The sequence below is a fragment of the Quercus robur genome, chromosome 3 (genome assembly GCF_932294415.1).
Source record: "Quercus robur chromosome 3, dhQueRobu3.1, whole genome shotgun sequence".
Classification (NCBI taxonomy): domain Eukaryota; kingdom Viridiplantae; phylum Streptophyta; class Magnoliopsida; order Fagales; family Fagaceae; genus Quercus; species Quercus robur.
This window is the reverse complement of record NC_065536.1, coordinates 64,418,103-64,431,299: the sequence shown is the minus strand read 5'-3', so window position 1 is coordinate 64,431,299 and position 13,197 is coordinate 64,418,103. Positions and strand designations below refer to the sequence as shown.

At 33.1% G+C, this 13,197-nt stretch overlaps 2 protein-coding genes and 1 long non-coding RNA gene across 7 annotated transcripts in view; 1 reads left to right on the top strand and 2 right to left on the bottom strand.

Annotated features, from left to right (window-relative positions):
* LOC126718886 (phosphate transporter PHO1 homolog 10-like) overlaps positions 1 to 13,197 on the bottom strand; it is an 81,441-nt gene that overhangs the window by 22,645 nt on the left and 45,599 nt on the right. The window lies entirely within an intron of this gene.
* On the bottom strand, positions 5,474 to 6,562 carry LOC126718892 (uncharacterized). The gene is made up of 2 exons (XR_007653139.1): positions 6,110 to 6,562; positions 5,474 to 5,669 (listed from the first exon to the last, which is right to left on the bottom strand). It is a non-coding gene; the product is annotated as an uncharacterized LOC126718892 (long non-coding RNA).
* LOC126718888 (IN2-2 protein-like) overlaps positions 6,777 to 13,197 on the top strand; it is a 102,465-nt gene continuing 96,044 nt past the window's right edge. For 2 of the 4 annotated variants that reach the window (XM_050421264.1, XM_050421263.1), the window contains exons 1-4: positions 6,778 to 7,077; positions 7,156 to 7,356; positions 9,738 to 9,910; positions 9,992 to 10,094. In XM_050421264.1, coding sequence (XP_050277221.1) covers positions 6,862 to 7,077; positions 7,156 to 7,356; positions 9,738 to 9,910; positions 9,992 to 10,094 — 693 coding nt within the window. In that variant the 5' untranslated portion in view covers positions 6,778 to 6,861. Of the gene's footprint in view, positions 7,078 to 7,155; positions 7,357 to 9,737; positions 9,911 to 9,991; positions 10,226 to 13,197 lie in introns of all 4 variants that reach the window. The other 2 variants (XR_007653138.1, XM_050421262.1) reach the window with 2 other exon arrangements.

The following is a 13,197-nucleotide window of genomic DNA, read 5'->3' as shown; positions in this document are numbered from 1 at the left end:
AAACATAACCAAACCAAAGAATAAATAGACCATAGGAATAACTATTACATTACAGAGCCTATTACAGTCTACCAAACATGCCCTAAGGCTTGGTCGTTGCTCTATGTAATTGACGTATAATAGTTGTATACCAATTGTATTTGACAAATAATGCCTCCACAAATTATTCAAGTATACAAATATCGTCTTCTTAAAAAAAAGTATTCTAACATCGGAAGCAAACGACCATGAGATATGGTTAATTAACAAATTACCATCCTAAGTACCTTCTTATTTTATAGCGAGTCATTCTATGTACCTATATTATTTCCTAGCTGTCTCATCCAAAATAGAACAATATCTTGCCTTGCAATTAGTACTCCACCCTTGACAACTTAATGCATCACGTTGTTAATTGCTGTGGATGCTTTACGATAGTGAAATTTGGAAAGCAATTCTTCAAGCCATATAGAAAATTTCACGTGAATGGAACTAATGGGAATGCTGATACATGGAGGTTTGATTTTAAATATAATAACTTGTACAATTGCTTTTCCTTCTTGATATTTTAAAACTAAAGTTTTTCATGCACCAAGAACAACAATGTCAGAAAATGAAAACCTGCACATTGTTTGGCTATTTCGCACCTAGAACCATGTATGGCTCGACTATTTGGCCTTTCAAGAAATGTTCAAAAAAATAATTATTCATGTCTCATACTCTATCAAAGTTTAGATCAAATCCACAAAACCCAAACTTTCTTAAGAACTGACAATGTTAGATCTGCTCTCCTCATGTACAATCACAGGAAATTATAAATTATAGAGTTAGGAAATGAACAATTACCAGAAAACTGTAAAATAAAAAAATTGTTGGAGGTGGCTATAGAAGCAATCGACCCAAATACAAAAACTCAACCATAGAAGCAATCGACCCAACTGCAAGAACAATATTATGTTTGTTTTTAAATTTTATAAAACCTAACTTTTAGATCTTTTTTTCTCTTGATTTTTTTAGTTTTTAATGTTTTGGGAGGAGAGAGATATAAAAGGGTAGCAAAAATACAAATTTATCCATATATATAACAAATGTGGGTAACAGGAGACTAATAAACCTTACCTCAAGTGGTTAAAGTGACACTTTTTAAACCACAGATAGATAAAATGACTTCGAGTCAAATCACAGGTTGGTTTAGTGTAATTTCCCCTTTATGTTACAAGCAACTTGAGCTTCCTAAACTCGATTTCCATGTGGACTTTAAAATTATAAAATACCATATTAGCCTCTGCCACCATGTCACATTTTTTTGGAACTCGATTTTCATAAACTCAAGTTTTATGTAAAACTCAAACTTCATGAACTCGAGTTTCAAAATAGTGGTATATTACTAAATATTTCTCAAACAGTAGTAGAATGTTAAATATTTTGTCCAAAGATGGTATTTAGCCATTTTGACCCCAAATTGGAAACTAAGGTAAGCTTTAGAGAGCAATTGCATCATTTTAGTGGATTGCCTACTTTAGCATTAAAAAAGAATTAAAGTTTTTTTTTTTAAGTATTGCTTTTTTTTCTTTTCTTTTTTTGAGAAACAAACACACACAAGAGAGAGGAAAATGAGTTCTAACATAAAGGCACACCACAACTCCACTCAAAAGCCTAATAAAGAAAAGTAAAGCTGTCAAGTTATTCAATTGGAACAATTCCATTATTTCAATCAACAATACAAGGAAAAATATTAAAACGAAAAAATTTTGGTAAACATAGGAAAGTGCATATATTTAAGTAGTTATTTTTAAAAAATTTTGAAAAATAAATTTAACTCGAAAGATTGTGGACTTTTTGATGATTTTTGTATCCTACTTATTGTTTTACTTTTGCTATTAGCCAGTGCATATATGCCTATGCGGTTATGATTATCAAAAAATGCTTATGCAGTTATGTGCCGTCAATGTCAATTTTCAATTAATATCACCTAATAGGCTTCATTGAAAGATTTATTTCAACAGAAAACAAGGAGATCGAATCATATTTTTGAAATCAAATCATATTTTTGGAGTAATTAATTATTCAGAAGTAATTGCTATAAATTGAAACTCTATAAATTAAAAAAATCATAGGAATGATACTCATAACTAATTTCTTTTTATTTTTTTTCTTTTAGAAAGGTATATTCATGACTAATTAAATCAGCCGTTATCACCTCAACAACAAGTCCATCTTTTTAGTTATCTTAGGGAGTGTTTGTTTGCAGTTATCTTTCGTGTTAGCTGTTTCTTTTCTTTTTTCTTTTTGTTATACTTTTTTTTAGTTTTTTTTGTCCTTTTCCTTTTTCTAATCTCCTTTAGTTTTCTTTTTGTCCTTTTCCTCTTTTTTATTATTATTAGTATTATTATTTATTTTCGTTCTTTAACTTTTTTTTGTCCTTCTCTGTACACTTTTGGTGCTTTTATTTTTTTGGTGCTTTTATTTTTTTGTTCATTTGTATTTTTTTTTCTTATTTGTTATTTTTTTTTATCAATTAGGGGCATGAAAATAAATTTATACAAACTATATTTTTTATTCCTCCATTTTTTACTCTCAAACCAAACATCATGATGGAAAACTAAAAACTTTTCTATTCCCTCTTTATTTTCTATCCTCCCACTTTCATCCCTCCAACCAAACGGACCATTTAAAGAAAAGGAAAAAAATGGGACCGTCCTATAATAGGGATTAGAATCTGGTGCAATTACATTTAACAATTGCTCCTTGCAATTCACTCCAATTCTCTCACAACTTTTTCTTACTATTATTCATTTTTTTTTATATTTAATGGTTGAAATTAATTATTTTTTTTTTAACTTTAAAACTCAATTCCTCCAATAGAGAGTGGGGGTGGGAGTGGAGAAAGTATATAATGTTTCAGTAATACCAACTTAGCATCTATTTTGATATTTCTTATCCAATAAATGAGTGATCAAAATAACCACATTAGCCTGTTGCACTGGACCAAAGCAAAAGACAATTTTATCCTAAAAAATTTCAAACCAGTGCCACTTTCTTCCACACTTTACCAAACTTGAAATTGTAAATGTTTCTCTCTGTCTCAAATGCTCCCTCTCCTTTCTCTCTCTCTCACCCCAGACCTCATTGCCAAATACAGCCATTGTCGTGCTTTGTTGGTCCAGCGAGATCGGAATTTGTATCCTCTGAAAACCTCAAAAATCATCTTTGTTCTATTTCTAGCGTCATCGTCAGAACCCGCACCACTTTCTTAGTCACTAATTCCGACACTCAACAACGCAAAGGGGTAATTTTTCCTTTTTATCTGCTTCTTTTCAATACCTTTTCACATCTTCTTTTTATTTACTTGCAAACTACTGCTGGGAGGCGTATCTGAGTGTGGAAAGGAGACAAATTTTTCAGTTTCTTTTTATTTCTTTGCAACTATAGATGGGTTTTTTCACTTATCACCACACAAAATAATGCAAAGGCTCATTTTAGCGTGCAAAGGAGATAGATAGGAATACTAGAACTTGAAACTTGTTGTATATGTGATAGCGTAAACAGGAAGTTTGTTTTTGATATATATCCCAATTTTGTGAAACAAAGAGTTTAAGAAACTCATCTAGATACTGAAACTGATCTGTCTCTCTTTGAATTTGGCATTGGTGCAGGGATGTGATGCTTCTGTTCTATTCGGTTTGTTGAAGGAATTGATTCCAATAGTTAGTCTCTTTCTAAAAGTCTCCACTAAGGTATTCAATCTATCTCTTCCTTTGTCTTTTTTTAGTTTAAGTCTCTGGTTGTGTAATTATGGAAAACTATGAGTTTTGTCTATTCAAGTTGTTCATTCAATATTCTTTTTCATGATTAGGCTAGACTAGTAACGGATTTTTCAGAAAATGCTCTTGATACAGTTGGTGACAATGAAAAAAAGTGAAAATCATGAAATATAATATTGGGTAAATACTATGAAATTAAACTTGGAATGCTAGTGAGTTCCTAAGGAGAAGCATATAACCTTTATAATAAATATGCTTTAAACAAGGGGTTTGGCATTTGAAAAGGGGAGATGGTGGATCAAAATTAGATTGTGACTGTTTTGAGAATGCTATTTTTTATACCACTTATTGAACTAATAAGAATAACTTAATATGTGCACCATTTGTGGGAATCAACCGTCATTGGAACAATGTTTTAATTGGTTGTGCCCTGTTAACAGATGAGACTATTGAGAAGAAGTGGAAAAGATGAGAAGAAGTGTAAAATATGCACCTAGTTCACTAGCTCCGCAAGCTAGTTCTATGAGACATGGTATGTTCAAAATTACTATTTTAATCTCTCTTTTTTTCTTAGCTTTGCTTGTTATGTTAAACCATTTGTTACTATTTCCTCTTTTTCTTAGGAGATATTCAATCATCATTATTTTCCCTGGAGTTGTTTATTGCTTATCCCATGTTTAGTTATACATGAATACTTCAAGAAAGTACGTAAATGTCACACATGAGCTAGGTACAATATGTTACTTTATCAACTTTTTACATTAGGAAGAAAAAAAAAGGCCCTTTAACATATACATTTTTTTTTCCCTAGGGCCCTACCACAAGATTCTGAAGAATGATGGAGAACATTTTTGGACAGTTTTTTGGAATAGCAAACTGCACAGATGTATGCACAACTGGTGGACAATATTTTTGGGCAACATATTTGACTTGGACAGTTTTTGGATGGCATATCTAACAATTTGGACAATTGATACCTTTTGTAACAACTCTTTTGGATACATTTTGTAACTAATGTGGCTAAACAAAAATGTTAGATTCTATATGAAAATGATGACTATTTTTAAATGTAATAAAGTTCATTTCTATACATGCATCTTTGACTAAGACAATTGTGGATGAAGGCCGTAAAATTCATTAAGGGAGAGGCTAATAATTTTGGAGGGTGATTACAGTTCCTCCAATCTAAACAATTTGCAAATAGTCTTGGAGATGACTTCGGGGTTCTCATTTTCTTTTGCTAAAAATTAACCTTACAAAGGACTTTTGTTCAATATGAGCAAAATTTAATTGTATTAAGATGAACCAAATACATTGATGTGCTCTCTAATTTGTGTTGCCAAAATGTTTAGCCATTCAATCTTCAATTTTTCTCAAATCCAACAATTATGATCAATTTACAAAACAATTTAATACATCAAATTTGAATTTGAGCTTTATGAGTAAATTGTTGTGCAATCATAAAATTCTGCTTAAAACTAGATCAGTCTTTACTTCAGAATTTTTTTTCACCTTTGGGTGAGGTCCACCTCTATATATAATGATGAAAACTCAAGCATGCTTTATTGTATCCTAATTGGCTTGAAGATAATATTTGCAATTACAAACTTGAAAACAATAACTCCGCGGAAAACAAACTTGAAAACAATATAATTGTCCACTATTCATATATGAAAGTTGTATGACAAACATGAAATGAAACAATCTACTTATAAGACTTTTTTCTTAAATTATGGCTCTCAAAACAACTTGCGATCATACAATTGCCTTAGTAGAAGACCTCAAATGTCTTCTTTTCTCAACATTCATAAATATAGATAGTGAGACAATTTGCAAATCACATCTTCCATCAATAACCCAGCATAAGCTACTTGATATTCTCTTTCAATGTTTTACAGCATTTAAGCTCCAGCCTTGGAGATTTATCTGTGCAAAAAAGAAGAAGGCACTCACATAAGAATAAGAAATTAAAGTACCTAACACAATCATAGGCATTAAACAGTACTAGTAATTGCAGCGTAAAATACAAAAAATATATGAATAGCTTTGCCACTACAAATTTCCAACAAATCTGATGGTATCAAAAACAAATTCAAAGAAAGAAAACGGAATTTCATTCACTCATTTTGGGAATAATTAAACCCCAAACTTTTACTAAATGAAATGTATAAATTCAGTAAATCGAAAATGATATCCACCAATGAAACAGTCATGAAAGAAAATGGTAATAGCTGTGTAGTAAGTATCACCAGCAACAATGACATTGAAGACACAATTAAGAACATCAAACGTGCTAATAAGCACGTTATGTGTTATATCATGCCTTTACGGCTTTACCAACAGTAAACTAAGACAAAGTATTGTACCTGTCAAAGAATATGTCTAATTCCTCTTATCAAAATTATCCATTGACTGCCCACCTTCTCCTACAATGAGCTCTCTGCATACAAAACTTCCTTGCAACCACCTTTTCTTTTGTACCACAACTCTACTGAGCCTAACACCACGTTAGGTTGATAGTCCACTCCTTAAATTTTCAAAAACCAAATAAATAAACAACAGAAAATAAAAATATTTTATTAACACAACTGATAATGGAAACAAAATTAACAGGAAATTTATAGTAAAAACAAATGTAATTTGTGCTTAGAATTCCAGATTATATTATTTCTTTGTAACTTTTAGTCTTCTAATTCTCCAATACCATAAAAGGATCTTTACGTTACAAATCTAGACTACACATTCATATAAATATAATGGGTAAAAATAATAGATAAGCATAGTAACTTCAAATTTTTGGCCTGATCCGAACCTACCCACAAATTAACAGGGTCAAATGCTCTTTTTGTTTAGATTAGTAGAGTAGTCTGATGCGATATTTTTGGAACTGATGTCACTTGTTTATCGTTTATTGGGTGGGAAACACTAAAATAAATGTTGAGTTGGCATGATATATATTCTTGTTGGAGCGAGGGAATAGTTACCCGAAGAAAACGTATGCCCTTACGCCAGCATTAAGCATTTCGATAATTAAGAAAGAGTAGAGAGAATAAAGCTGCAACAAGTAGTATTAGAAGTTGATTGTTGAAGAAAAAAAAGCAGAAGCAAAGAATTAATAATGGGTGGAAGAGTAGAGAGAATAAAGCTGGGTTCACAGGGACTGGAGGTGTCTGCACAAGGTTTAGGGTGCATGGGAATGTCCGCCTTCTACGGTCCTCCAAAGCCTGATGAAGACATGATCTCTCTCATCCACCATGCCATCCACGCTGGTGTCACCTTCCTCGACACCTCCGACGTCTATGGCCCCTTCACCAATGAAATCCTCCTTGGAAAGGTACTAATTTAAAATGTTGTACGTGTTCCTACTACTTTCCTAGCTAATTTTCCATTTTGCGTGGGTGGGTTGGTACAGGCTTTGAAGGGAGGGGTAAGAGAGAAGGTGGAATTGGCAACAAAGTTTGGCGGTAGCTTTGCGGATGGGAAGATGGAAGTCCGTGGCGATCCAGGGTATGTGAGAGCAGCTTGTGAGGCCAGTTTGAAGCGCCTCAATATTGATTGTATTGATCTCTACTATCAGCATCGTGTTGACACCCGCGTTCCCATTGAAGCCACGGTTAGTTAATTCATATCAGATTCAGATATCAAGTCTTAAGTAGTAGCAGTCTTGTGCTTTTTTAATGTCCCCTGAAATTAATTTCTATCGACAATTCCATATATATATATTTATATATATATATATATACACGTTTTTCAATTCCCAATAAAAATTTTCTAAAAACGGATTTGATAATGTATGTCCTAAGGGCATACATTAACCGGACCTTATATATATATATGGGCGAGACTTAGGTACAGTATTTAAGTGCTATTACTTAGGTTCTTTTATAAAATTCTGTCATGCAGATTTTTGTTCATAGGATTGAAGTGTATTTTTTAGTTAAGTATCCACATAATTGAACCTTAATAGGAAAACTTGAGGAACAGCACTTAAAGTACTATGCCTAAATTTTGTCCTCTATATATAGTACCATCTCCGTTTATCTTTTCATTATATCAAAAATTATTCTTTGCATATATATGTGATGGCTGGAACTGGAATATACATTTTTTAACTCTCACAGCCTTATCTTAATGTATCTGTAACTAACTTCCACACAATAAAGACCATTGTATTTCTATAAAAATAAAAATAGGGGAGGGACTATTTAGTTCTAAGTGTTTGTAAGCATTATTATATTATACAATCTTTGTTCCAAAATTCTCCAATCTAGTGTGCTTTGTTCCTTTCAAAGTTCTTTCTAGCTTACAAAGGTCACTCCATTTTTAGATAAAGTAATGCAGTAAAGCCTAAGTTGAGGCAAATGTCTATGGCGGCAGGTTTTCCAATGTCATGGCATGTCACAATCGATCTCCGTATTTTATCCTGTTTATGTTCTCTTCTTGGTTTCAACTCATGATCTTTGTTAGCATGTATTTCTTCAATTTTAAGTGTTAATCTAACTCTTTTGCTTTGTAAATTTTTGTTCAATTGGATTTTACCAAACAATAGCTGGTGGAAATAGAGTGTATGCATTCAATTCAGAAATAGAACCAGAAATGTTGGCAGTAGAGAAATCCCCTTTTACAGAAATTAAGCCTATTATCTTTTCTTTTTTTCATTGTCTATTTCCTGATAATTATTTGAACAACATGAGCAGAATCTGTTCAGATTCCATTTAGAGTTGAGCTGATTTTGTCTTCTGATTTTAAAAGTCCCCGTTGGAGTCATATCCTGTCTCAGTGAAATGCCATATTAAGATTTGACTGAAGATCCAAGATTTAGAGAATGTCATTCAGAAAAAAGAGTGCAGGATATTTAGCCACACTTTGTTACACTCTCCTTTTTGTAGTTTCCTCTCTCAGGAACACTATCGTAAGCCTTTTTACTTTCATATTTTTAAACATGAACATTGTGTGGACTTCCTTCTCCATTCTATACTTGTGGTGCCAAAAAAGTAGAAGTTTGTTCTCGCTTGCCTCTTTTGCTCATTCATATTGGAAGAACTGAAACCTTCTTTCACATTTCCATTATAGTTTAGAGTATTGGAAGAAGATCATGCGTATGAATGACGACAAAAGCAAACCAAATTAGGAACTCCTCATTTTCTCCTTTATTCTACTTCAATCAATTCAACTGAGTGAGGGAATCAAACTAATGATTTTTTTTTTTTTAATTGATTGAACTGAATATTGAATTAATGCGGGAATCAACTATCGCTTTTGTTTTGATGAACTCATTTTTTCACTTTTCTATATAGTGTATTTCATACAACTTCACCCCATCCCCCATTCTTATCTGTATCTCCACATCCCTAATATTTTGGACGGCATCCTAGGCAAATTCAAGAAATCAATATTCTGAATTCATTTTTATATTTAATATATATTTTTAGTGACTTCACATTTCCTTTTGGGGAGAGAGAGAGTCAAAGGCACCATGTTTTACTTGTGCTCCTTTTGAAGGATTAATGAGCATTGTTGTGAAGGCGTCATATTTTGACATATGATCACTATCAATATGCATATTTAAATTTAGCTTCATGCTTCACTGTAAGTGATCATCATTGTTAAATTATTTTGTAATTATTTATGAGATCTTTGAATAAAGGAAACTACCATTTGCCTAAGAACATGTAACCATGAACCTATCCTATCATGACTGTCAGATAATGATCAGCAAGCATTATAATTTGGCATTTATCATATTCTAAGTAGTCTAATTACATATCAATATACTATCGTTACAGTGATTATCTTGCAGTTATCTCTTTGTTAGCTAGCTTAGTTGTTACATTTGTTGCCACTATTTTCTCTTAATGTGTCCCATTATGCATCTTTTAAAATCTTGTTGTTGAGCATCCTCTAATTCTATTTTCTCTTAATATGTCCCATTATGCATCTTTTAAAATCTTGCTATTGAGCATCCTCTAATTCTAACCTCCTTTGTATTGTAAGATTGGAGAACTCAAGAAACTAGTTGAAGAGGGTAAAGTGAAGTATATAGGTCTATCTGAGGCCTCTGCTTCTACAATCAGAAGGGCACATGCGGTTCATCCCATAACTGCTGTGCAGCTAGAGTGGTCTTTGTGGTCTAGAGATGTGGAGGAAGAAATAATTCCTACTTGCAGGTGAGGTGTCAATTACAATTGCATTTTAAGGTATATAATAATTATGGTTCAAAATTTAAATTTACTCTCCTAATTGTTCAGGGAACTAGGGATTGGGATTGTGGCATACAGTCCTCTAGGACGAGGGTTCTTTTCGTCTGGGTCTAAGTTTCTTGAAAATCTGACGGACGATGATTTCCGAAAGGTTTGTAGGTCCATCACTCAAATGTTGTGCTTCGAAATGAGATATACATGCATTTAGTTTCACAGTTTTACAGCATCATCAGTGCATTATTAGAGATTTTATCTCCTCAGTTGGCTCACATGCTGATTGACCTTGCAAATATCTATATGCTTTGCCTGATTCTCTTAATGAACTAATAATACAGCATATAAGGTTTGACTTGTTACCAACTTCGTTAGTGGTTATAGTATACATGTAATCTAATAATCTAAACAAGTGATTTTCAATGTCTAAATGTTTTGCTGATAACTTCATAGTACAGATGTCGTCTATTGTATATTTGTTATTGTATACTACCTCATTTATCATTTAGCCATTCAGAATATTTGGTTCTTCTCTATAATACAATTTTTTAACCTCTTTCTAGATCAGTTTTCTTGAAATAGAATATTTTCCCATTTAACTCCTTTTCGTTTTGCAGAAAACTATTTTTATGTAATGGTTATGGACTAATTGTTTGTTGCTATTTTGTCATTGCTCCAAAGAATTTTAATAATCAATTCTAGAATCTTTGTAAGTCATCTATGAAAGAAGTTTTTGACTTTTTGGATGTTGTACTACTTGAAAGATACTGATTTTAATATATGCCAATACTTCAATGGCACAACATACTGATTGAACCGAATAAATTAAGCATGGCATACCTAGATTACAATTTTTATTTTCCTACCTCAGTTTATGTCATTTGTACTGCCTTCTGGAATCTTTTAGAGTCATGAAAATTAAGTGATGCAGGACATTTAAGAGAAAATAAAAGAACAAGAAAAATAAAAGATAAACCCTAAGAATCAGCACCTAGGGGTCGCTTGGAATTGGCACCAAGCAAGAAAACTTAGCCATCAACACTTAAGATGTTAGGAATCAGCACCCAATGAATTGGAAACCCTCCCATCTGAATTTCATTAATCAATAGAGTTGTTAGAGGGACACAAGGCTGTGGGTTGTGGAAGAACATTAGGAAAGGTGCAGTCATGTGGTGTATGTAGCGGGTGAGTGTATGCGCATTTGGTTCTAGCACGACTCTTGGAGCGGTCTTGTTTCTTTGAAGGAGTTATATCAGGAATTTTTTGTCTGTGCTGTGGTTCTAGATGCTCTGATTTCTGATCTGATTTTATATGCACTAGATGGGGGAGGTAGGAGTTGGAACTTACTTTTCCGTCATGAGTTTAATGACTGGGAAACGGGGAATTTTTCTCTTTCTTTGGGCATGTTTCTGCCAAAATTCCAAGGGGGGTGGTTGATGATGTTATGATTTGGCAGTTGAATCGTTTATGGTATTTTTTTTGTGCACTCCCTTTATAATTCTTTTTTGAAAGCAACTTCTGTTTCTTTCCCTTGTCAAAGCATTTGGTGTGTTAAGATACCTAAAAGGTTGTCTTTCTTTTTATGGACTACTACTAGGGTTGGGATTCTTACAATAGATAACCTTGTTAAAAAGAACTTGTCTCTTGTTAGTTGGTTTTGCCTATGTCCATGTGATAAGGAAATTGTGGATTACCTTTTACTACATTGTAGTTTTGCTCATGCTTTGTGGAGTGAGGTTTTTCTTTTGTTTGGGGTTCAGTGGGTGATGCCAAATAGTGAATACAGTTGTCTCTCTTCTTTTCGCTTGGAGGAATTGATTGGGGGAATTATTCTTCAAATGTTTGGAATATGGTACTAGCATGTCTTAAGTGGTGAGTATGGAAGGAAAGCAACGCTTGAACTTTTGAGGACACTGAGAGACCTATTTATCTATTGAAGAATTTGCTAGCTAGGACCTTGTTTGAGTGGTCTCATATTTGGGGTCTTACACATTGTATTTCCTTGTCTTTTTTCCTTATTTTTGTTAGAGTTTCTATTTGATTTTTTTTTATTCTTTGCTGTGAGTTTACAATCGTAAACACATTGCACTTGTACTATCAATAAAACTTTTATTACCTATAAAAAAAAAAAAAAGTCTAATAAAACATAAACCACTTGAAGCCATTATATAGAGCTTGCAAGAATCAAAGTTCATAAACCATAAAACTTTAAACTGATAATTATCTAAAGGCCAATCCTTATCTAATTGTCTAATCCTTATTTGAACTCAAAATAAAATGGAATCCTAAACTAATCCAACTACATAAGAAATCCAATCTAATAAGGTGTGTTGTCCTCATCAACCCTCCTGGGGTGGGGAAGACTCGGCCCCATCAAATATAACTCTGAGTAGTACTCTAGTAAATCCGCATCAAGTTGCTGCAGTTCATCTCTTGTGATCCAAGTGTAGTCCAATATTGGTCGTCCCTTCCAGCGAACTAGGTACCACTAAATTTCTCCATCCCTAGTAGAAATAACCTGTTCATCTAAAATAGCATCAATATTTTATTTACGTGCTGGTATAGGGATTTGGACAAAATCATGGGGTTGGTAATAAACTGCTGGACCTTTTTAAATAGCCAAATTCTCACTATTAAAGATGGAGTCATTTTTATAATCAGTATGAAAATCAACAATATATGCATTTGGTCCAGTATGTTTCAATATTTTGACTGATTCAGTACTACAAGCTTGCAATTGCTTACTTGGAACCATGATAAAATCCTGTGCTTGAAATTTCGTGTAATCTGAACTTGCATGAATTTTATAGGGATTATCATTTTCTGGAAATTGTTTACTTACCTCGTGATGCTTATATGTTCCTGTTGACTCAAGTGCCCTATCATGGGGTGAAATGGGAGACTACCTAAAGGCTTCCTAGACTTTACTTCAAATGGAATCATGCTTTCAATTTTGGGACTTTCACATGCATATTGGTTGACATGGGAAATGGAATACTCACTGTGTCTTTTCTAGATCACTCTCATGGGTTGTGAGTTGGTATCGTTTGAATGCAACCAAGTTTAAGGCTTTCCTCGCATTAATCATCTCTGACATTGATTTCAGCCATGTTGGGTTCATACACTTCTTCTATATCTTCCTCTTTATTCTCTTTCTCCTCTTCATAAAGAATAAGGGCCTTAGTTGGGCATTTGGCAGCAATATGACCAAAGCCTTGCGATTTAAAGCATTGTAGGTGGGAACCTATCTTTGATTATTC